Source organism: Pelmatolapia mariae, linkage group LG16_19 (assembly GCF_036321145.2).
Source record: "Pelmatolapia mariae isolate MD_Pm_ZW linkage group LG16_19, Pm_UMD_F_2, whole genome shotgun sequence".
NCBI lineage: Eukaryota > Metazoa > Chordata > Actinopteri > Cichliformes > Cichlidae > Pelmatolapia > Pelmatolapia mariae.
The window spans coordinates 18,392,316-18,417,880 of record NC_086241.1 but is presented as its reverse complement, the minus strand read 5'-3'; the positions used below and the strand labels follow the sequence as shown (position 1 = coordinate 18,417,880).

Below are 25,565 nucleotides of genomic sequence, written 5' to 3'. Positions count from 1 at the left end.
TTTGCTTTTTTTTTTTTCATAAATGCTCTTTTTTATATAATTGATTTGACTGATTGATAATTTTGTTCTGGTATTGAAGCCGATTATTGAGAATCATGTAGTTTTACTTATATTGGTACTGACTACTACATTTCTGATATGGTGGCATCCCTACAATAAAAAATAAAAGTTAAAGATTAATGTGACTTTTCAATAATACTATTATCTTAAACTCTTGTGGCCTTAGCATTTATGATGGGAAAACCTGATATTGTAACAGCCCTAATAACGAGACGTGTATATGTGTATATTATACCTACATTGCTTTTCATGTAGCTATGACAACGCCACTGTTGACATAACACCTTAACATTTACATTTTACTTTCAGTAACAGCAAAAACATGCTGATTTACACAATCAGCAGAGGAAAATAGGTAGATTCATTACTTCACAAGAAAAATGTTCTTACATTTTATTAGGCATTAATACCATATATAGTCATATATTTACTGCAGAGACAAAACATAACTGTTTAGCGCCATGGTTTAAGCAGCTACAAATAGAAGATCTACAGTATGCTGATAGGACTGAACAGTAACAGACACCAAACAAAAGAGTCTCAACATGAATTTCAAATGTTGAATCGCTGGCATTATCATTTCAACCGAGCAAATTGAGGTGCAGCTCATAAATTATGGAAGCTGACAGCGACTTGCTACTTACGATGTTGTATGACAGGTAGTATGTTCGGGGTCTGAAAGGTCTTAACCGTGGCAGGACCTTCTCCTCCAGTTGTTATAACCTGCACCTCCAGTCTGTAGTAGGTGGACGGCCGCAGGTTGGACACTACAAGCAAGTTATGATCCTGCAAAACGAAGGAGGGGAGCAGGAGACGACATGCAATCAGATGAAATGCAACAGAACACGCCTTTGATTCTGACAGGACTTTAATGTGAATGGGCCGCAAAAGAGGGGAGTGTAGCTGTCTTTGCACAAGTCACAGACAAAAACAAAGACTTTGTTTTCATAAGGCTGTCTGTCTCTCTTTTCACTGCCAGGTTGATAAAGTGTGCGGTGGGTGGTTTTATTTATAGACAAGCTCTAGAGGCTGGGAGGTGCAGATAGGCGGAACGTGTTGTTGATGGAACAGATTATGTCAAAGAGCAGTTTTTTCAGAGCTCTCACGGAGGATGAAAGAGGCAGACGTGAAGGGAGATGAATACGCAGAGGAGGAGAACTTCCAGCAGGACAAAAAACTTCCTCAGATCTATCCCCGTGTCTGTCTACATACTACCGCTTATCAAAAGATTCATGCAAAGAAGCCACAACAGCGTTATCCTCAAATCACAGTCACATCTGACAGATAAATTTCTTTTCCTGTTGCACACACTAATAGTCTTGTCACAACACGATCTCCTGTGGTTTCATAAAAACCATATTAACATTCAAAACTTTAGCTAAACTCCAATTCTGCTTCAGTGAAAACAGACTTACTGGTGGCAGGATCTGGGACTGGGAGATGATGCTGTTGGGCAGGCTGTTTTGCCGGCTTTCAGTTGTGATTTCAGCCCAGGTGACCTGGAAGCCCGTGATTCGCTGATGGGGAGCCAGCCTAGAGACGCGCCAGTGGAAGTTGCCGGTGATGTTTCCCTCATTGGTCGTGAAGGAAGCCGTCAGGTTCTCAGGTTTAGCAAGAACTTTCGGAAGCCCTGAAGCTGTTAGGACAAAGTTGGTGTTATTATTATAGAAACATTATTGGGAAACATCCGTGAAGACTGACAAAGTAACAAAGAAATACAGCTACTCTGGTTTTGTAAGAAAGGTTATGTGAGAAACTATTTATCCTGAAAGTGTTAAACCTATATTTTAAGTCTATAGAGATTTTTTTCATCATCATGATAATAATAATGATATTCTAACAAATGTTTTTGTATTGTCTCCACTAATGCGGGTCGATTTTAAAATCCCTCAAACAGCTGACTACTCACCTCCCTCTCCTGGGCAGGGGATGTGTTTGTGAGTCTTGCTCCGGATGGTAGCGCAGGATGGGGTGAGGAAAGTGGTGCTCTCGTCCTTCGAGCGCCTCTTGGACTTCAGCATGTGAACAGTGACTTTGTACTTGCAGGAGAACAGCAGGCCTGGGAGGTTGATGTAGTTCTCCTGTGCAAAGAAACACATTACTCAGTTCTGATGACTTTGACATGTCACCCAGGTCAGGTCCCATGGAGCTTGGGAGATAATTAAATACACGGCGCAGATCACGTTCCCACTCAGGCCCCAGGAACACGTACCATACTGGAGGACTACTTTGAACTCTCACATGGTAGGGGTTAGGCTACTATTCTCCTATTCAAACTGTAATATAAATGATTTTTTCATAGCTTCCAAATGTGGCACAGCATAAACACAAGAACCTCAACAAGAAGCAGCGATCAAAGCGAATTCATGCCTAATTTGGGACGGCCTGTAAATCCACGTTAATGGGTTCTTTGGAGCCATGTAACACTGACACTAATTTCTAAGTTTAATCATCTATTGATCTGAACGAGAAAAGCTTTTCTCAGCTCTCTGTGAAACAAAACAAAAAAAAAACCCTGGTGAGTAGTGGATTTAGACCTTCAGTAATAGAACAGGGCCTCCATTAATAGACAGCCCTTTGGGAAAGGGTGTGTGTGTGTGTGTGTGTGTGTGTGTGTGTGTGTGTGTGTGTGTGTGTGTGTGTGTGTGTATGTATGTATGTATGTATGTATGTATGTATATATATATATAAAAAAATATTCTCACTGATATGTAACAGCTTTGATTAAAAGTGAATGAGGCACTGTGCTCACATAAAAGCACAAGGCTGCAACCCTTCCTGGTGATCTATAGAAAATGGAAATGTATTCCCTAGCAACCACGGTGCTGGTTTCTAAAGAATGTGTTGATTACCAGGCCTCTGCCATCACGTATCAGCCTGAGCACAAACAGTTAACCCTCTCTGTGTCAAGCTCTCCAACACAGACAACACTGCATCTTAAAACAAAGCCCCACACAGTCGCACGGCTGGGGCTGCTGAATTCTGGGAAACATTGTTTAAGTAAATAAAAGTTACTGGCCAACACACCGCATGCGTGACCACACGACTGACTCATAATATTCAAAACAACAGCCAGTGGTTTGCCTAGTGCAAATCTAACACAACAGGGCTCCTGATTCACTCGGTGCAGTTGTTTTCCTTAGTGGAGCTATTCTTCCTGAGCATCAAACAAAGGCTTAGGCACAAAGCTGCTGACCATGCCACTGCTCTAATGCCCTGCCCTATGAGAAAGGACCCCCAGCTGGAAGTGGTGTGTAACAGCTTCTGGAGACTGACCTGCGTGACGGACTTCTGTGGTCCTTGGGTCTCGTTGTGGCTGCAGTACTCTGGCATCCACTGGACATGGTAGCGACTCACAGAGGAGTCTGAAACAAACAAAGGAGGAGAATAGAGAATGTAACAGAAATTACTCAGTTTTTTGTTTTTTTCCCCCAGAATTTAATTATGATGTGTATATAAAAGAAAGGGAAGTCATGCATTAAAAAAAAAAAACATTACGGAAAACTATGGGTGTGTTATTACAGCACGTATGGACTGCCATTTATTTAGCACTTTTCTGGCTTAATGACCACTCAAAGTGCTTCAGAGCACAAGCCACATTTAAGCAGATATTCATGCTGTGCTTCATTTTGCCCACTTTGAGCACTTTATATACCTCATATCCACGGCCAATTTAATATCACCAATTACCTAACATGCACGTCTTTAAATTGTGAGAGGAAGCCAGTGTACCCAAAGGAAACCCACACAAGCACAGTAAGAGCATGAGTAACTAAGTGGCTGTAGCTCAGATGCAACCATGGGCAGACAGCTGATTTTGATGTTTTTTCAGTTCTTGAACTTTTTGGCCACATGCTTGAGAAATACTCGATTTAGTCCCAGTGGTGGACATGTCATATTCCAGTGGATTATAAATTAGTATTTAAGCAACTGTACTTAGGATTGCATTGCAGCCATCAAACATTTATCTGACATCAGAAGCAAATCTGACAGGCTGAAATCATTGATTTCCTTGTTTGGGATCAGATATCAGTATTTCATCAGTCATTATTGGTGCTCATGATAACATCTCTCTCCTAACATGAAAAAGAGTGAACTCCATTTGTTGTCTTTGCAATTATCAATTATAACTTTCCAGCTTCCTAAATCTGCCCTTTTGTCTGCTGGAAAGCTCATCGTGGTCCAAATCATCCTGCTTCTGCGAAACAGCAGCTGTACTCAGACCAGCTACTGACACTTAGCAACATTCACTTCATTACTGTACAGTAGCCCCGCACAACCTCATCAGCAATATTTATCTACCTCATTGTATGTTACAGGATTTATTATTCATTCAGCTGTGTCCCTTGAATATGTGAAATACTTCTCTGATTAATAATTGAGTTGTGCTATGTTCACCCCTCAGTAGGGGCCTGGGTTGTAGTTTGCAGATAAAAGGGGTCCTTTGAAGGCTTAGACACAGATCTGGCACTTAAAGCCCCAGAGCTCTTTGGAAGCAGAAGAGAGGAATTACAGGGAACCGGGAAATCGGGGAAAGAAAATAAACAAGATATGCCTAGCCCGGTCTGACTGAAGGAGGGCAGTGGTATGTAAAACAAGAAATAGGACATGGAAATCAGGTAGAGAACAGAACCACAGCAGTGTTCGATAAATCATGACTGGAAGCCAGCCTCTGAAGTCCCGCCACAGCTGATCTGCCGTCTATTGTCTGGGTGTTAGGCAGACAGATATATTATCTGAGCTCGTGTACAATATGGTTCTCTTTCGTCTGCTGGACACAACCCAGAGGCTAGGCTGTTTTGAATCACAGAGACAATGAATGAGAGTTTAATCATGGTTAGTTAACCTGTCCCTTTCTCTGTCACACAAGCCAGATGTCCAGAGACTCTTCAGCCCTCCTGAGGCCATCCGTATGTCTGTGTGTTTACGGTAGTGGAGCGCAGGTTGTCAGAGTCCAAGCCAGGGTCATCACTCAGACTAATGAGTGGCAGTGATGCACACGCTGTGGACGGGGACCCACGAAACAAGACACAGAAAGAGAAGCTGGACCGGGATTAGCTCTGCTCTGCAATACCGTGATTCCCCAGGCATGCTTGATCCCGTCAGCATCACTCAGCTCTCTGAGACCAGGCCAACCTTGCTAACAGCTCTGGGCCAACTCCATAACCTCCCCCCCTCATTCTGATTCAGCAGTTGGTGTCTCACCAGGCCTCTCCTTCAGCCAGGGTTTGCATTCTTGACTCCAAGATGTGGAGTTTGGCTTGGGCGATGACATATATTAGTAACATAACATAGACCAGTGAATGGGACTTGACAGGTTACCCTGAGAGCATCGCTTTCAAGGTTTCCATATTTTCATTCTGGTATTAACAAAGTTTTTGGGAGTGAATGCCGCAGAGACAGGCATTCCTATAGGTTTTTTTTTAACCCGTTACAGTGCTTCAATCCACCACCAAGCCCGGTTTCTATGACATCAAGTCTCGTAAAAAGAAAATCGACCGCTTCAACGCTAATGCGAAGGCAAGAATCTATTAAATACAGCTGTCAATAAATCCCATTGCACAGCTCTGACTCTGTGTGTTTATTGTTCTTTACTAAACGGTGGCTCTGCTTTAGCCGTCCGTGTGCGGTTTTTGCCCAGCACTCACATTACACAGCTCTCACAAAGACACATTGTTTCATTTACACCATCTGATACCACATTCATAAAAAAAAAAGAAGGAAATTTCGATTGTTTGAGTAAGTGGGAATCAGTCATAACATTTTATTATGGTACACATGAGTCATAGTGATTGATGGGCATGATGGGGTGCTAATTAGATTCTAACGAAGCCATAAATCACTACTGTAGGGAGCTCACCTCCTCTCTTCTTCCAGTAGACACGGACCTGCAGCTGGCCGTCCTGGTAAAAGGGCGTGCCTACCTCTAGAGGGCCAGAAGGGCGTTTGGCCAGGGTCGAACCAAGAGGGGATATCTCCTCCTTCTTTGACTTGAGCACAGATTTTGCTGGGATGAGAAATGAGAAATGTTTGTAGCTAAGACATGAAAGTGACTATGTTGCAGAAAACAGTCCAGCATGGTAACAGAAACACTATTATTTCTTTGTAAGACCATGGCAGTGAACAACATGTTCTTCATGCACAAATGTGCTGTAACTTGATTTGTACACAAAGAAGCAGGTTGGCAATTCAATTCATTTTAGAACCTCGTGTACATTTGAAAAAAAGAAAAAACACTCATGCACACACACACACAGATAGCTTTGAGGCTTGGCCTACGCTTCCCAAGAGTTCAAGAACTCCAAATGATTGCAGATGTGCTGTCAGTGTATCTTATCTTTTCCAGCTTTTTTTGTTGCAAATCTCATGATGATTGTTTACCTCAAATTAGGCAAATTCAGCTATCATGAAAAGCAAACAAACAAAAAAGAAAACTGGATTCAGCTAGAATGGTTTTCTCAAATCCCATGTGGCTCAGCAATTAGACAGCTGCAGCTTCATCCAAGTTCCTTTTGATTTCAGGTAGCGGTGGCCCTGTTTGTGCATCAACAGTGAGTGCCTAACCTCAGTTGTGTCAGTTTCAAAGGAGCTTTGGCTAAACATAAAGATTATGCATAAAATATAATCAATTCGAACCTGTTGTAAATAGAAGCAAAAGTTCCACTCCTGTAACTTCTGGTTAACATTGGACTCTCAGGAGTTTAATTCCAAAAATGCATTTTTGTTTTTCCAGTTTTCATTGTTTTCAACAGAAGGCATCAGAATAATATCCTTCCACCCTTCCATCCATCCTCTTCTGCTTATCCAATTCAGGGTTGCAGGGAGGCTTAAGTTTATCCCAACTAGCATAAGGTGAGAGGCAGGGTACACTCTGGACAGGTCGCCAGCTTGTAGCAGGGCCGACACAGAGACAGAAAACCATTCACGCTCACCTTCATACCTATGGGCAACTAAGAATCACCAGTTAACCCAACCCCACTAATTACATGTCTCTGGACTGTGGGTGGAAGCTGGAGTACCTGGAGAAAACCCAGACAAAAATGGGTAGAACATACAAACTCCCCACAGAAAGGTCCCCATCCAGATGGTGGATTCAAACCCAGGACTTTCTTGCTGAGAGGCAACAGTGCTCACTGTCTGTGCTGACCCCCAAATAATGTAAGATTCTTTTCTCTTTTCAGTGTAAATTTATTACAAAAGTTATGGGGAAAAAATATTTTATGTAAGCAATTATGATGCCATGCACCACAAGCCAACTACTACACATTTGACTTCATGCATCATAGAACTATACTTCTAACATGGGTTGTAGTTTTTGGGTGCAATCTTGGAAAAATGTGCATTAGCAGAATTCTGTTGTTTCAATTCTATAATTGTGAACCTTTAATATATATATATAGCAGGTTTTTAATTTAGCCATTTTTCTCTGTTAGCTGCTCTTCCTTTAGGACCATCTCATAAACGTGCTTTAAATGAATTCATGATTTATGCCAACCATGCTAGCAGATCTGAGGGGCTACGCTCAGGCACACTGGTAGTTTGAGTTAAATGTTAACGTCCCTTTACGTGCTAAAATGTGCAAAATAATGTGCTGTTTAGCATTTAAAACCCAGTTGGGTGCAGATTAAATGCTTAATAACATTTGACAGGGATTCAGGCACCAAAATTAATCAGGCTCACAGAGTCACGAGAATCAAGGCAGAATCAGTTATTTGGATTTCCACGATGTGACTTATGTCTGTTCAGAATTTCATCAACCGACTGATATTCTGTCTGTCATTCCCGAAGCCACGCTTCTAGCAAGGGTAAAGAATAGGATAATAATGTTTACCTGAGTCATTATTCTGACTGGTACTGAAGTGAAGGGAGGCCTTGGAGCTCTTCAGACGCACCTGCCCCCAGTATGTGACAGCCTGCAGCTCCACAGTGTAACTGCTGTTTTGTTCCAGTCCCTCCAGATCTACCCAGTTTTGAGCCTGTAACAACAACAAAAAAAAAAAACCACTTGGCTTTTGCCATTTGTATGTAACCACACTGTCACATGAGCTTATATTTAAAGTCACTGTACCAGCCACAGCTCCAGCCCAGCTCAATGCCAGACAACACAGGCCTGTGGGAAAGCCCTACTTATTAAGAACACATGTGGAGCTGAAAAAGGGGATGGAGGTGAGGAGATAGCCTTTAGGGCCTTAAGACAGAGCCATGTTATCAGAGCCTCCCAGGGCTTCTTCACTGTGTTTGGCTTCTAGCATTCCTCCATCAGCATGAACTTGATGAGTTCTTGTTATTGACTGTGGGTGTTTTGACATTCCTCTGCCAGCAGGCTGCTTTCAAAGCCCTGAGGTGCCAAAGTGGAAACCAGTAGTACATGTGTCAATAGGTGTCCGGTGTCTACCACCTCTATCTCCTTTGTGGCACATCTGCTATGCATTTCAAAAATTAATTCAGGAGAAGACTCTATGAAGGCGTATTTGGACTATCCAATCTTTTGGCCGAGTCTCTTAATGACATCCTCCTGAGCCACATCTATACCATATCAGGTCAGATACTAATGGAAATATTGTGTAAAAGCTCAAACAAGTATTCCATTTTTGAGAGCAGCCAGTGATCTTGGTCATGTGATTTATGTGTAATGTCTACGCTTAAAAAGATGCCAAAGAAACTCTTGTTTCTGGCTGGTACAAACAGCTGAGAGCAAAATGTTCTAGCGTGCAAAATAAACTGCTCCAAAGAATAACAAGGGCATTAATAAAGAGGATCAGCACAATTCGTTCTAAATATGCTATTCATGTCATTATTAAAGAATGTCTTAAATATACTTTGCAATGATTGAAAAGAAAGTAATAAGTTAAGAATTTTGAATGCAGCTGGATTTAACAGCTAAAATATGTGTAAGAAAACAGATTTTTAAAATAACTACATTACACAATCAAATAATGAGCAGCAGAAAATGAAATGTACAAACATCAATATAAGAAGCACATACACACACCTTGAAATTGTGATTTATTGCTTTAAACAAGGCTATCCATCACACTTAATGTGCTTTCTCTCAAATCTTAAATCTGTGTTTAAGGGTTCTTTCATCAGCGTAAGGAATTAAAACAATCAAGAACTTATTGTATCACTCTGAGGATAAGTGATCTTCCCTACACATAAATAAATATCATTCCGATTCCATGTTTATCTTTTCCCCCACTGCAGGCCCAAGCATATTTGCAGAGTTGTACCGAAACTGGGAGAAAAGATGCTGAAATAATCTTGGAAGAGCCCTTGTAGTCTTAGAGACCGGATAAAGGAAAGAAAGAAAAAGAACACATCACTCAGACAGAGTGAGAAGATTACCCCATTGGTGGTCTTTCTCCTTTTCTTCTTGGATGGCACCATGGACTTGGTGGGCACGGTCCAGCTCCAGAACACTTTGTAGTGATGTATGGGGATATCGGGCTCCTCTGGCAACGTCCAGTTGAGGCGAACTGTCACCAGGCCTTCCTCACCCAGAGTCACGTTGGTGACACACAGACTGCTTGGGCTGGGAGGGGCAGATGGATCTGAAGACATAGCAACAACACAGACATAGAAACAACACTGTGAGTTGGTGTTGATTCTAAATACATCTGTTAACACTTAGAGATGGAAACAAACTGGACCTCTAGTTCTTGGTTATGGTAAATCTTGGTCCAAGGCACTTTTCAGGTAGAAAGTATTACGAGCCAAGATACCTTTCACCACCACAGCTGAGGAGGAGAACACGCGTGGCACTGTGCAAAGTAATTAGTCCCCTATTAACAATCTGTTGTGAGGTGTTATGACAGGTGTCGTGTCATTTCTATGACAGCGTTCGGCAGGACTGAGAGTACAGGTCAAGGGTTAACAAACACATGCTGCTCACTCTGGCTCCACAGTCCACACTTAGAATTCCAGTACTCCTACTAATATGCGCGTGTCCTGCGTAAAGCTGGATCTGAACCTAGCCGTATGTGCAGCGACCCAGCCTACTGCTGTCGGCCGATGTCAGCCTGGTGCAGGAGGACAGGCAGGGCTACATGCCAGATGACAGACCAGAAGGGGAACGGTCTTTCTGTAATGAGAAAATGATTCATGCCACAACCCAGTTGGCTCTCCTCTCTCCTGCCCTCTCCCACCTGAAACACATTTAATCCACTCTAAAAAACACAATCGGACACATTGGTTCTCCAAACCAGCTGATGCTGGCCATGAAATATAAATAAGCAGTCAGCTTTTACAAATTGCCCTAACAAAGTATAGTAGTGTGAAATTGCATTCAGATGATATGACCGAACTATATAAATAACAGCGGCATGACAGAATGGTCGGGACTTCATCAAACCCGTGGCAGCTCTCATCAATCTATCAACATTCTCGCAGTGATTGGCCTGATTGGAGGTCAGCTTCCATTCCTGCAGCAGAATCCCACCTGGTCTGAAAGCCTTTCAAAATGCCTTGGGGAGCTACGGCATGACAAAGGATTGACAGGACAGGTCAACACACCAGGAAACACACTAATACGTTTTGTACTTGGTACCATTTTGGCAGAACATGGCGAGTACTCCACTAGAGAACAGTTTATGCCTTGTATATGTTTCACGATATACATTTAAAGACACTCAGCTCAAGGCCAATGAAGGCATAACGGTAACACATGCAGCCTTGCCAACAAACAGTATCTGATATAAATCAGATGCACTGTAGACACAATGTTACACTCACAATCCTGTAATCCCTGAAGAACCACAAAACAACTGTCCGTGACTTTAACAAATGCCATCTGCAATACAACACGGCTATTTAAAATGTCCCAGTAGTAACACAGGATGCCATCAGAGTTCACTAATCTGTGGCAAAGATCTGAAATGTGCCTGGGTTACATCACTTTGTCTGGAAGCAAGACAACACTTGCATTCATTTGAAACCTGCTGTATCCTGACTAATTCAGACTTATTACATTTTATATGACTGTAAAGAGGGGAAAGCCCTGCTTTGAAGATGTAAGTAAAGATCTCATTGCAATACAGAAAATGAATGCTCTGTGCACCCAGGCACTCCTCATTACTCACATTCCACTTGGCATCAGCGTGAATTTCGTTTAGCTCGCTGGGTAAATGTGTGGAAACTTTGGACGGGAGACATTTATTTACAATTCAGGTTTAACACAGTATATGAAAGAATTCAGCGGTTTTAAATCCCAAATTTAGTTTTAAATAAACATATTTAAACAGTGTAAGGCTATAATTCAAATTTAATAAATGTGTGTTTGGCTTAACCAGTCATGTTTCAGTCATAATCAATTTGCTGTTGCCTAATGGAGCTGCGGGACTGAAGTGTTTAGGACACGCAATACACGAAACCAAAAATGTCTCAGTTGGTAATACAGAAGGCTTGTAAGCTGACATTCAGAGGGAATATTTACCAAATAGACCTGCTTAAAACACTTCCCCGAGGCTTCACCTGTTCCAAGGTCTCAAACATAACAAATGGACGGAAGGAACCGACACACAAGGCAAGGCCACACACACACAGACACTTGGATATGCAGATAAACACACAGACCTCTGGAGGAGCGGAAGTGTTTGCTGGGTGCAGTAAAGCCGCGGGTCCCGTGGACATTGACTGCTGCAACTCTGAACTGGTACCATCTGCTAGCTCTGATGTCAGCCAGTTGGATGCGTTCCTCTGCAGTCTGAGGGACAGATGGGGGTGGGGGGAACAAACCACAGGGGTCAGGGTTTACACAGGGTCACAGCCCCATGTGAGTGTGCTGCCACATCATTCATCTGTGTGTTTCTCATTGCCAAACTATCAAAGACACTGTGAGGAATGTGCAACCGCATGCTGCAGTGCAGAGCAGCAGTTTCGCAGCTGTGGCATGCTGGGACACGTGAAACTGTAAATTCATTCTGATACAAATGTGACGAGAAGGAGTCCTTGCACAACAGACTTCATGCATTTATGGGATTCTCCATTATTTTATCTGTGTGGTGTATCGGTTTCTACCTGTGCGACTGTCTGCCACTCCGTGGCATCATCCTCACTGGGATGAATACCGTAGTTCCAGCGGCGTTGCACCACATAGAGCACAGGCTCCACGGATATGTTGAACTTGGAGGACCAGCGGATCTCCAGCTGACCGGACGGGTGCTCCAAGAACACCAGCTCTTTCCTCGGCTTCAGAGGGACTCCTAAAAGTACAAGAAAGGATGTTGAAACACTGACAAGGATTAATATCACCACTTGTGTGGAACATTGTTGGAGAAATTATACGTGATATGTGTTATTTTCCTCTCTTGACTAATGTAGGTTGGAAATATGAATGACTCCCTCCGAATTGGACAGATACAGATTTCAAAATGAGACATGATCTCATCGCAAAAGATTAAATACATGCTGCGGGTCAACAACGTCGTCTTTCTACTGTGGCAGATTGGGAGATTTCCTGTGTTTTAGTAGCTGCGTTTCTTAGTGATGATACACGCAGTTTGCATTTAGGTATGCTCTCTTTCTCTCGCTCGCAGACGCAAAATAATCCAGTACAAGCATCTGCGCACATGCATGCAGCGTTAATTTGCATCACTGAACTTCACATTCAGCCTTTCAGTCAAAGTCAGTGTGGCCATGTGCAATAAATTAGAGATTTATTAAGTGCGAGACCGGCCAAACATTCTGCCAAGTCAGACTGACTCTATCAAGTAAATTTATTGCACTGGACACGTAGTGAGTTGTTGATTGAGCGTCGGGCACGGTGATAATGAGATGGAGATTGGAAAAGCAAGTTTGGAACTACAGGAGAAGGCCCAACACGTCCAACAGTTCTCCATAAATCACCTAGCACTTCAGAACATTATGTTGGACCTCTGTCGCTGCCGAACGGCCCACTGCTGCTTCGCATTTATGATCGGCATCACTCCACGCTCAAGGCTATCACGCAGCATGTCGGTAAACTACATAATGAAGAGTGCGATTTGCATTCAGAGCATCTGATAAGCTTATATGTCTATTCAGCCCCCTTGCAGAGCATGAAAAAGTGACTGATGCGCAACAATCCTGGAAGAAGGACCCCTTGAGTCATATGCATAAGGACTCAGTACTTTGTTTTGTCCCATTGATAACAGCTTTCTGCATACTAACAGCTGGGGGTCATTGTGCTGTGGTTTCACAGCTCCACAGCAGAGCGTGCGCGAACAAACGTGTCATATTTCCTGCGCAATAATCAACACCGAGGTAACCGCAGCATTCCTCTTCCCCTTCTGTCTTCGCTCATCTTCCCACAAAGTCACACAAGTGCTCGCAAAGCTACACACGAAAATACAAAGACGCACACACGCCGCACATCTCTTTGACAATACGTAGGAGGACAATTAATGCTTTTCCGTGAGCTTTCCAAAGATAACCTTCGAGACAGGTTTGGTCCAAAATAAATAAATAAATAAATAGAAAAATCACGCTTCATTCTTTTTCTTCTCCTTGCCACACACTTACTCCAAATCATGATGCAACTGTTGCTGAAGCACGATCAAGGGTACAGCGTTCATTCATGTCTTAATCATGCCAACAATTACACTCCAGGAATATAATTCTCAATACTCACGCACATACTGTCATAATGACTGCTCTAATTACAGGGGGTGAGGAAAAGAGTGTAAATACTCCGTGTAGCACAATGATTTACAGTAATGCGAGGGGGGCTGACTGACTTGTTGTGACAGTGTGACTATGGCTACATTTAATTAAATTCTGACATTCTCTCTTTTTTTTTTCGTCTTAGAAATAGAAAACATGCAGGCTTGTGTCACATGTCGAGCCAATTCTTCCCAGGAATGAGAAAAACTAGAGAGAACAATATGAAAATGAAAGAAGCATAAAAGGAGAGACTGTCTAATAAGCCAGTTATTTCTATTTCTATACGCACTACATATTTTATATGAGGAACTTCTCCACAAATAAAACTAAGGCAACGCTGGAGAGCAGTGGATGATGTGGAAGTTATTGGTGCAAAAAAAAAAAAAAAAAAAAAAAAAAAAAAAAAAAAAAAAAAAAAAAAAAAGGAAGAAGAAGAAGAAAGTTTGTTAAACATCAAAAGCCCAGGGGGTCCAGTGAATTCAAGACTTAAGTTTTTTCCTTTCTTTTTTTTTTTTGGGGGGGGGGGGGGGGGGGGGGTGTCTCTCAGGGACTTTGACATTAACTGGGGACCCTAACCTGAACGCAAACACGCACAAACACACACATCTGAGAGTGATCTCAGTGGGGGGAAACGCTCCATTTCTTCCCGCTTATGTTTGCTAATGGCTTCCAGCATCAAGGCTCATCATGGTGAAGACTACATGCACACTTGCGCACACACAGAAACAATTACACTCTTGAAGGCATGAGCATCTAATTAGACCTTTAACACTGAGGACCGGGACAGGAATTCTATCCAGACTTTCACCAGAACACTCGGTGTAATTCAGTGTAAATGCAGCACTGAAGGCGACCCATCATGAGCTCAGTGTTTGGGCTAAATCAGCAGGAAGGCTGCTCGATATGAAGGTCTCGCCGTGCCGTGAATGGTTTTCATTGACTCGGTCACTGTACAGAGATTCTCAAGGTCACGCCCGCTTTCATCTTTCCCAGATTAGGGTGCTGTACACCTTTTAGTGCATGACATCCACCATGACGTCCCTCAAGATCAAATCAAATATAAATGCTTCCATGTTCTACTGTGTGCACAAGCTCAAACTGACATATCACATGCTCCTGCCATGCAATAGTAAATGTGCTACACAGTAAACCATGCTTAAAGTGTGATTCAAAGCATGCACTACGGTCTATCAGTGGAGCGGTTCAAAGCTTAATTTAGACTCTCCTACCACTGCTTCATCTCCTGAACTTTGTTATGGCCTCAGGGTGCCAGCAATTGTGTGCTGACAGCGTATATAATGCAGTTCCAGCTCCAATCTTCTGAGTTCAAGGGCCCTGGGTTCTCTCACATAACGACTCAGCACCCGCGGTACATCAAGTCGCCTTGGGCAGCACTATTAAACCATTTTACTGGAGCAAAGATTCTTGCTTACATCTGTGTCTATGAAACCCTCAAGCTTATCCTGCAAATTCAATGCTGAACATCCATTCCCATTTACAGCTGAAATGGCATGAGGGATGTGTGGGTGAAGCACAATGCAAAGAGATGAAATAAAGATTTTCAGGTTCTTACTGCAGTTGTCGAAAACCCTGCAAGATTATCTGTGTTTGCGTCACTGAGATTTAAAATAATGTTTAACAGGGAGGGATTAATTGGTTCAACGGTATTTATGAAAATTATGCAACCTGAAGCAGTTAATCATATTAAAAAACATGATGGCTGCATTGAACCGGTACCAGATATGAGACTCCACATAACGAACAGGAAAAGTAGAAAAGCAGCGTATGCAAGATTAGGCTGATGAACCGTGTTATGTAATCTAGTCCTTCTTATAAGCCATACTCAGCAATTATTAAATAAAGACAGCACTGTGCAAAGGTTTTGAGCCACTTCTCATTTCGTTATATTTTGCTTCCAAGGAGACTTTCTTGCAATACTTCTCCTTGCAAAGTTTTTCTCCATTCCTTATACCTGGCTATTTTCAGAGTTTGTCTGTAACTATGAATGATTCCATTATTAAAAAAGGCCCCTAACTCAAGGAAAGAACTAGTGTTGTGTCTTTGTTACTAGCAGACTGTCACGAAAACACTTCTTTCTTTAGCTGAATCTACAAAAAAATCACAATTTGACAGACACAACAAGGTGATTCTCCCATCATGGTGTGGAGTGTGTCCTTAAAACAAACAGGACACATGGAGGTGCAAAAAGGCCTAAAAAATTGATTGAAAATAATAATAACAAATGCTATCTACAGCAGGTGAATAATATCTGAAAGTCTTTAAAAATCAGGACCTGAGAGATGCATGTGGCCCAGTGGAAGGGTTACTGTCAAGAAACCATTCTTAAGGAAGAGAAACAGGGAGAAGAGGCTGGGGTATGCCAGATTATACAAGAACTGAGCTGAAAACTCCATAAAACCTGTAGCAACAGGTTTTATGGAGTGATGAATCCAAATTTGAATTTTTTCAAATATGCACCTTCAAGCTTGTTAGAATTAAACAAAATTTGCTTTTGCCTAATACATTCTAATTCCATTCAAGTTTGCAAGTTTCAAGAAATCGTTGCATTTATTTCACATTTTTGTAGCAAAATAGAAAGAAATGAGGGACACCTCAAGCATTTCCATAGTACTGTGTGCCAAGTGACTGACAGTTAGCTAATCTGTGCTTACAACCTGATGTTTAGACACTGTCCCTTAAGGTCTGTCAACCTTGCTGACTATTACCCTGTCAATAATTAAGTATTAAATAAAAAATGATGTTTATTAAATAACTATTTTTAGAGCCTTCTCATTTGTCACAGAGCATTTTAACTCTGAACATTTTATCTAAGGTTTCCTTCTCTCTGTTCATTGATCTCAAATGTTCTGCTGGCAACTAATTAAACCAATGTTGCACAATCAAACAGCTTTCAAATTCACTGAATTTTACAGAGATATTTATAAAAATGTACACAAGACATCTGGAAAAGAATTAATCAGTTGAAATGGAACAGAAAAACATTAAGTCTTAGGTGCGATGTTTAATTCAGTGTGAGCATGACATGGCTTCAATGAGCAGCTGGAACAAGCTGATACAAAATACCACTTAAAAGGAAACTAAATTGGGGACTTGGATGTCTAGAGTTTAATGTGTGTAGTCAGAACCGCAGTTAATTGCAAGCCTGAAACAAGCAAATAAAGGTGCTGATATATAAGGAAATCACAGACAGAGTTGTTTACAATACACAGTATGCAACCTTTTATTACTTATGTTCTGACTTATTATAAACTGCTATTAATGTGGCAATTTAGGAATGCGGAAGTTACAATCCTTAAGACTGCCATTTCTGACAAACCTTGTTTACATCTGTGGACAACATTTGTCAGCATTAGGCAGTCAGTTTATTTACATTCAGGAATGATTTTTCTGATGCAGTCACTTTGATTGTTAGTGGGAGGTCTAGTTATTCCAGCGATGCTCTACATTTAATCAGGCTTGACTGATTTGGTTTTGTCTGAATGATAACAGCGTCTTTGATTACACTTTACTCTCCCACCAGTGGTGCTTCACATTTAAAGCATGGGAAAACACAGCAGGCTTTAAACGTGAAGCCGTCACAGGAAACGCAGTGCATTTGTCACCTGTATTAGTTACCAAAAATATACCAAGACATGTCTTCTCCTTGGTAAATCTTGTTAAATATTTCGGTAATGGAACAGGAAGCAGCGGCACTTGGAAGCAACACGCTGTGCCGCTCCAGCTCCTCGGAAAGGTAAAAAACTTTTAATGTGCCTTGCTGTGGTTGGAAAACTGCTTGTGTCGTGGCCGGGATGAAGCCAGGTCAAACAAAATGACTTGTCTCAAAATGGCTGCTTTTACTGTAAACCGATACCCCGGTTAGAGGTTTAACAAAGCAGCAGCTCAAGAAGTGTTTGCTGTTGTATTCATTAAACAACCAGGGGCTGCCAAATGAACCATGTATGACTTCTTAAGGATTTACACGGCGATGTACTGTTACAGAATACGATAAAATAATGTTTGATTTTATCTGCCTTCAGCATCACCTTTGTAGAGATTCTTTGGCAGCTGGCAGGTGTGGCCACAGCCATTGGAGCAGCACTTTTTGACAGCTGAACACTCTCCATCCTCCTCGCAGCTCTCCACACAGGCAGCTGCGAAGCCGCTGGCCTTCTCCGGGGCAGGGCAGTCACCCTGCTTCACTCCCTCCACAGACTTTAGGAACTCGCAGCTAGTGAGACACTCGTAGTGTTTCTTGGGAAAGAGGGGCTGAGGAAGAAGAGGGAAGGAGAAGGGGAGAAAAAAATATAAGTCAGACTACTTTTTTAAGGCAGGGCTGTGAGCTAACAGTGATTCTCCTGTTTACATTTCTGCTCATGACTCACTGGAGCGGCGAGTACATTAAACAACTTAGACTCACAGAGGGTGTCGTTACAGTGCAAAACCAGTTGCTTCACACCCCTTTTCAAACTTTCCTCTTACTAAATCTTCCCACTGGGCCTGAAAAAACCCCCTCAAAAGCTCAAAATCTGAGGCAACCGCAGCATTTGTGGCAGTGACATACCTCACATAAATCTTGGCACTGGTTTTCCTTCAGGTCCCAGGATTCCTTGCAGGGCTCCAGGCACTGTGAAAAGGAGAAGGGTGTCAGTTCTTCAAAGAACCAGCCACATCAAAGTGTTAGCGCTGTGGAGATGGTGCCTACTTGTGGTGGGCTGACAGGCACCTCGCTTAGGCACTTCCCCTACCACCTTTGCAGCAACCAAACACAACACTTTTTGCTACGGATAATGGCCAAACCGTCAAAGGGCATAAACAGTCCTCTACAAAAGCAGATATGGGAGAAAGTTTGTCTGTCAGGTGCAGGCTGTCTCTTAAAAACTCTGCTCTTGCTTGGGTTTTGCTTGGTGTAGGCCTTGACAGATTCTCTCTTCACGCCTTAACACTAGTAGCCTCCCATGCTGTCTACGCCTCCTTCTCGTCCTGCCACTTCCCCTGCACATGTCTGGGCTTGATACACTTTGGCACTGGCACTAAGCTCCCTTCTTTTTACCATGCTGAACAGAGAGCATTTAATAAATGATACACTTGGTTTAATGTTCCTGGGATTCCCTTTTTTAACACGCGGAACAAATTTACTGAATGCTCGAAATAGGCGCGGGATAAAAGAAAAACTTCAGCATAAAGTGCAGCTCTAACTCGTTTTGCCAAACATAACTCGGAATGATAACGTTTAAAATTAAAGTTCAGGATTCTAGTCAAAACTCCTCCTTTCTTTTATACGCAGCTGCTCACCCCGAACGAATCAAATTCAATAAAGGTGAATGTAATATAACAAAAAGGTCCATGCGTGTCCGATAGAATCAGGCAGATCCTGCTGCAGAAAAAGGAATGTGTTCGGATTGGGTTTGAGAAAAGCTAGGGTCTTATGTGCCATTGCTCCTGGCCGCTGAGAGCTGGTGTGAAAAAGAAGAGCGAGCTCAGTCAAACCGCTGCCAGGCTGCTTCTGTACTGCACTGGGAGCAGCCCAAACCGCACCAACGACCTGCCAAAGCCACTCATTCAACCCTGTTTAATTTAGACTCCTTCACCAGCTACAGTGCAGCTAAAGTAGGCACAACAGTACATTTTCAACGCTTTCTCCTACATTCATCATCTAGGACAGTTCAATATGCCGGTAAGTAATAGAGGCAAATATGACATGCATACCTGCCATTAGCAAAAGTCCACTTTCTGTTAGAAAAGGAGATCCCTGAATACAGATTATGAGAAGAACACAAAGAGTAAGGCACACAGAATGATTAAATCAGGGCACCTACTGTAGTGACTACATTAAACACTGGAGCTGAGGTAAGATTTTTTTCATCTCAGGCTGGGAGCCAGGGTTTTAGTTATTACTCTTTAATTCACTCATTAGCCGGCTCTGTCATTATTATGCCATTGCCAGAGAACAGTTTATTTGCTTTTTATGGAGTGTGGTGGACGGGCGCATGATGAAACATAAACCTTGCTTCTGGAGGAGCAAGCTGCAATCAGGACCGTGCACACGTCTGCCAGCACTCTGCTTCTCTGCCGGGTCTCTCCTTTACCCAACCCTGTCTCAAGCAGCTGACAACCTCTGTGTGGACAGTGTGTTGAGTGCTAAACAGGCCATTTCCCGAGGGAGGAGAAGGCTGGGAGGGAAGGTATTTTCTTAATTACTTCATAGCAATATAGATATCACTCCAGCAATATAAAATATAAAGTGCCAAGAGGAAAAAATTGGACACCCTGTCGGGTTATGACAGCAGAGAGCTCCAAGAGAAACTAATGTGGTTTCTACAGAGCTGATCAGGTGAAACCGCTGTAACACCTCGGAGACTTAAGATGACATACGAGCTTAGCTGCGCTGTCCAAGTCATGCCTCATTCTATGCCGTTTTAAAATCATCTGCTATTCATAATATGGTGACCTTATATCATTAATTCTGTTCTCAATTGTGTCCTGCGGGAGCAGAGGCTGTGGCGCAGCAGCAGCAAACCTCAGCATCCGAGGCTCATATACGAGCCCCACGCTGCACCAATGAGGTGTTGAGGCAATAACTGTGTGCTTCACCGGTGTCTAAAAGACATTCTGCCAGTAGACGCACATGTTAAAGCCCCCAAAATCCCTTCTACAAATCACTGAACATACACACATAAGCCTGGGGATCAAGCTCATTTTACTCACTGAACGATCTTGTGTGCATGGCCAGAATGCATTCCATTGACTTTTCTTGAGGATGAAACCCTCTCTGGTTCACCACAATCACAACTGCACGAGTGAAAATAGAATCATCGTTACCCCGAGATGCTCAGAGCAGCATGCCAAGCAGCATGAATTAACACAGCACATTGCGTACCATGGATATTGCAACACAGATCAGAATGCTGGCTGTGGGTTTAGTGTTGTCTCACCCTCGCAGTCTTTTTTCTTTCTTTCTTTTTTTTTTGAAATGTAACTCTTCGGGGCAAAAGTTCTTAACTAGCAAAAAGCTGCACAGTTCTATTGGGAACTTGTTTTTGCTGTACAAGTGGCTGCATCATAAACGACACAAAGATAAGCATCTGTGTTGAGGCAGAGCTCCCTGCAGGTGTGCTGAAAACTGACAGTCTGTCAGCATTTCTCCACAGCCACACCTCCCAACCTGACATTTAAGGAGGGAAGATGAGGACCGACGACAGATGTCTTGCCAAAGCAAATAGGATGCCTGGATATAATTACAAAGGTGCGCTCATCAATCAAAGACCTGATTCCTATTTACACAGTTTGGTGCTCAATCTAAACCATGTTACTGATGCTGCCAGACTAATCCTTTGGATGGGCCAAGACTTATTTTCTATAAACTCTTGTGCAATTTCTTAAGGGTGTGCCACCTCCACCCCATCCTAGGCTGGTACACACACACACACACACACACCCACCTTATTGAAACACTTCTTCGGTTTTTCTACATTCGACTAACAAGCACCAGAGCCCCAGTTAAAATCCCAGAAGGAGACAATTGCTTTTGGGGTTGCTTCAGAAAGGGTGCCCAGTGTAAAAGTCTGCCAAATCAAACCTCTAGAGCTACTTGCTATGGTGACCTTTTGTGAATAAGAAAAATGAAAGTAGCTTCAATTTTAAATGCACTGATTTTTAAAAATGTTGTTTTGCTGACCTTTAGTCAATGGGAAATCTTAAACTAAATGTTAAATACAGCAAACACAAAAAAATCCCAACTCAACTAACACATGGAAATGTCTAGGGGTGAAAAATGACGCCAATGTTAAAAAAAAAAAGCAAAGCAATCAGTTGCAGCTTCCAGGTTAGAAATGCAAACTTGGATGCAGGAATAAACGTATTCACTGCCTGATACAAAAAAAATTATGTGGTCTTACTTCCCCCTGTGTGAAAACTGTATGGGGTCCTGAAAGGTATGCATTATTAGGTGCAAAGGCACTTTGCACCTAATAATGCTACATTAGCTATTGTGATGTCACATTAGCTACATTAGATAATCCATGACGTCACCAGGATGCTTGGGGGTTGTTTTTTTTGCAAAACTAAAACCGTGCAAACTGCACACTCATTGGCCATTGACTTGTGATTCAAACATTCCCTTCATTTTGAAACATAATATGACTAAAACTTACAAAATAAATTACATTTTCTATTCATTATGACCCCAAAATGAGTAACTAAGCCAATAAATTTAGCAGGAAAGCACATACAGAAGTAAAGGCAGAAAGCCATATTTCCATAGACTTCTATAGGATTGAGAGTCTTTATGCAACCATTGCTATCGCCATCTGGTGGCCTTCTGATAGAATGCTTTATGGCTTTAATTTTCTATCCTGGAAGCCAAGTCCATGTGTAATGCTTCAAAACACTAGGTCACATTAGTGGGTTTTTTCATCCAACACATTTTTTTTTCCTATTTGTATGTTACTCACCCCTCATTAGCTGGTATCTGTGTCTTTGAGATGCACTTGTACAGTTTATGAATGCTAACTGATGCAGAAATAGCCGCTTATGACTCCAAACACCAAAGTGGTGCCAAGCAAATATTAAAATTGAGGACATCATAAATGAGTGGGTGCCATCACAGTGGTTTGTGGTTTGTAGGGACAGTCTATCTATATCTACAACTTGTGTAAAACTTCCTATATGAATAGCACCACAGTATGATCTTATGGTGAGTATCAGTGGATCCTCTGGAGATTTGAAGTACTCAAACATTTACATTTCTTGCACCACCAGCAGCTAATGTTTAACTTCTGAAACATAATCTGGAAAAACTACACCACTGAACTAGAGTGGAGAACATAATTGACCTGGGCGTAGTGTATGTGCTGGTTCTGGGTGCCAGCATCGGGACTCCCTCAAGCAAATTTCTCAGGCTGGCATCAGAGCTACCATCTGTTTTAGTATCACAAGGAATGCATGTAATTATTCTATGGAATGTTAACATATTTCAGGACAAATTTCACCCCCCAAAAAACACAAATGCTTTCCTTTTCTCAGAGATGTAAACAAGAGCATGGGGTTGTTTCTATGGACTTGAGCTGTTAGCCTTAACAAAAGCATTTGAGCGGCTGATTTCCCCTTTGTCCTCTTATCTTCCTGCCCAATGGTGACACATTCTGCATGGTTAAGTAGGAACATCCAGAGCCCTCTTTCACTCCCCATTTCACGCTGTAATAAAACGCAGCAGTTGTTACTCTGGGGGACCCTGAAAGGCATTCTGTGGGGCCGATGAGAGAGTCAGGCTGAATGGCAGCCAATGCCACAGCCCATCTTCACTTTTTCTTGCCTGAGACGAGGCTGGGAGGGGGGCGACACAGGGACTGAGAAGGGAAGGGAGGTAGAGCGAGGGAGGGGGGTCTGCCGTGCATGGAGCTGCCTTTCTTAGTCATCGTATGGTTATCTCCACCCATTGTAAAATGCTTACTGCCCCAAGTGAGTGACTGGAATAACATAAACTATGAAAAGTGCATACAGAAAATGTCACACAAGTGTATTGTTTTAGTTAATGAAGCATGAACTGCTACCAGTCAAGGTAGCCCCAGGCTTAACAATACACAGTGTACACAAAACAGGAGCCATAATTCAAACTGATGCGGATGACATTTTCCCATATTGCTCGAACATATTTGTACAGTCACGTGGAGCTGTGTGAGACAGCTATGACTGATTCTGTCATTTTGTAAATGAAAATTCAGCAGACACAAATTTATGTGGGTACCTGTGCTTTCCCTCCAATCAACCTGCTATAATACGGGTCCCTGTAGATTTTTTCCCACCGCTATCCCAAAAGCTTAGAGATGACATCTGGGAGATGAAGGTATTGATCCAGGCACTGATGGTGAGTGTCATAGCTTGAGTGCTGCCAACAAATATTTACAAGGTGCCTTTGCTGCTCCTTGGGATGAAGCCACAGCTTTTTTTTTTACCTGCTCTGGTTGACTCAGATATGGTGGAATCTTTGTTGTTGATCACACACACACACTGTAAATCTCACCTCCAATCTCATTGAGTTATGGCTATTTTTTGCTGCCCTAGTGCTTTTCACACTCCCAATGACTGTACTCAATTATTCCAGCAGCTCCCTGCTCATATCTATCGACCCATCCAGGAGTAAGTTGCTGGGTTTGCTCTCTCCTCTAGCGAAACAGGCACGTACTCCATCTCTTCACTCACTCTATTTCACTTTTATTTGGCTGTCACCCCCCGAAACTTGCTCAGATTCTCCTAAATTGTTATATCTCCTCTCAATTCTCTATCTCGGCTTTTCATTCTCTCCCTCTCACTCTAAGGGCCAGGTAAGACCTGATAAATTCTAAAACTCATTTTTGGCCATCCATCTGAACTAAGCCACAATGTTCACATCAATGTTTTTCAAAAATCTCTCCAAAGTAGAAACATGAGAAAACATGAGACTCGCACTGCAGTGTTGACAAAGAATTAGCTGTTTTTAAAATTATGTGAGATATTTTATGCAAACATGGCCACTGAACTTTCACTTGTCTCCAGCTTTTGTCTGGGTTCATCTTTGTGTGTTTTCCAAGCCGTGCTTGTAACCAAGCACAGTGTAACTGACACTTTTTGTGCCAGCTCTAAGGCAACTGCACCGATACGAAAAAAAAAAGTCATTAAACAAATGTCAATCAAGAGACAAAAAGAGCAGGCCTCAAGTGACATTATGCAGCTTGGATGACATTTTTACTTTTTATGCAATCTTGGTGTAAGGCTGAAAATTCTTCTCTAGATCTAGAAAAACTATTTTAATCAAGTTGGAGGAAGGGCGAAGCTGAGTGGCAGCCTCCAGGGCTAAAAAATACAGACAACACAAAAGTGCTGAAGCCTGCAGTTCTTCAAACGGCCACTTGTAGCTAGCTTCAAAAGTGAGTCAATCCTCACGGACTCCCATTTTAACATGATCAGCTTTAAAGGAGAAATAAAAAGCATTAGAGCCTGGTACAACAATAACAACAACAAAATAATCTCTGTTGCAGATTTCTCCCTACATAACTATATGATTTTTTTTCACCCATTTAAATATATTTCTAAGTCTCACATTTAAGGAAGTGGCCACTCTGAGTGACAGCTCTATGTTGACACAGATAATTACAGACGTTAGCTCTCTGCTAGGCTTCACCTGAGCTAAGGTCCCAGTCACACAGGCCTAGAGACTGGTCAGCAACCAACCTGAAACTAGCACTCACTAGGGAAACGTGTATTCCCAGACTGGTTGGCAACTGGTTGCCAGAGGTTGCTGGCACTGACTAGGTGTAAAGAGGTGTGTGGTGCTGCACTGAAAAGCTCCTTGGAATTGCTTTGGTGAGGGACAGATTGCAATGCCTACTTGCAGTTTGCATGAAAGACGACAACTTGACTGCAAAGACTTGCAAACTACTTGCTGAGCAGTAATGAATCCTTAAAGTTCGACACAACCTGGAAACAGAATCGTGCCTTTTCAACATGCAATTTGCAGGAAAAGATCCTCCATTTACAGTTTGTGTCACCACATTAGGAGATATACACAGCATATTGGCCAAGTACTTGGCCAGTATTTGCAGACAAGTTGGCATTTTCCATGCAAACTACAGGTGATGGTTGCAATCTGCTAGTGACAAAACCGATAAATAGGAGGTTTTTGGTGCAGCAAGATCTTGGCAACTGATTTCATCTAGTGTCAGCTAGAAGCCTCCAGCACTCGCCAACCAGTCGGGGAATGCACATTTAACTTTAGCAACTGGAGTTTGACCTTAAACGTAAGTTACTGAACTAGACTATGTTTGTGGTGTTATAATATTTCTGCGTAGTTAACTGTATTATGGTGAATGTATTTGGTGTTCTAGTCCAGA

At 42.3% G+C, this 25,565-nt stretch overlaps 1 protein-coding gene across 1 annotated transcript in view; it reads right to left on the bottom strand.

Moving 5' to 3' along the window:
- LOC134645959 (anosmin-1) overlaps positions 1–25,565 on the bottom strand; it is a 41,280-nt gene that overhangs the window by 1,656 nt on the left and 14,059 nt on the right. Inside the window, exons 3-13 of the mRNA XM_063499608.2 lie at positions 18,263–18,325; positions 17,745–17,967; positions 12,076–12,260; positions 11,632–11,761; positions 9,406–9,611; positions 7,892–8,036; positions 5,921–6,067; positions 3,337–3,425; positions 1,970–2,141; positions 1,476–1,696; positions 705–846 (exon numbers count right to left, since the gene is read on the bottom strand). Of these exons, the coding sequence (XP_063355678.1) occupies positions 705–846; positions 1,476–1,696; positions 1,970–2,141; positions 3,337–3,425; positions 5,921–6,067; positions 7,892–8,036; positions 9,406–9,611; positions 11,632–11,761; positions 12,076–12,260; positions 17,745–17,967; positions 18,263–18,325 (1,723 nt within the window). The remainder of the gene's footprint in view (positions 1–704; positions 847–1,475; positions 1,697–1,969; positions 2,142–3,336; positions 3,426–5,920; positions 6,068–7,891; positions 8,037–9,405; positions 9,612–11,631; positions 11,762–12,075; positions 12,261–17,744; positions 17,968–18,262; positions 18,326–25,565) is intronic.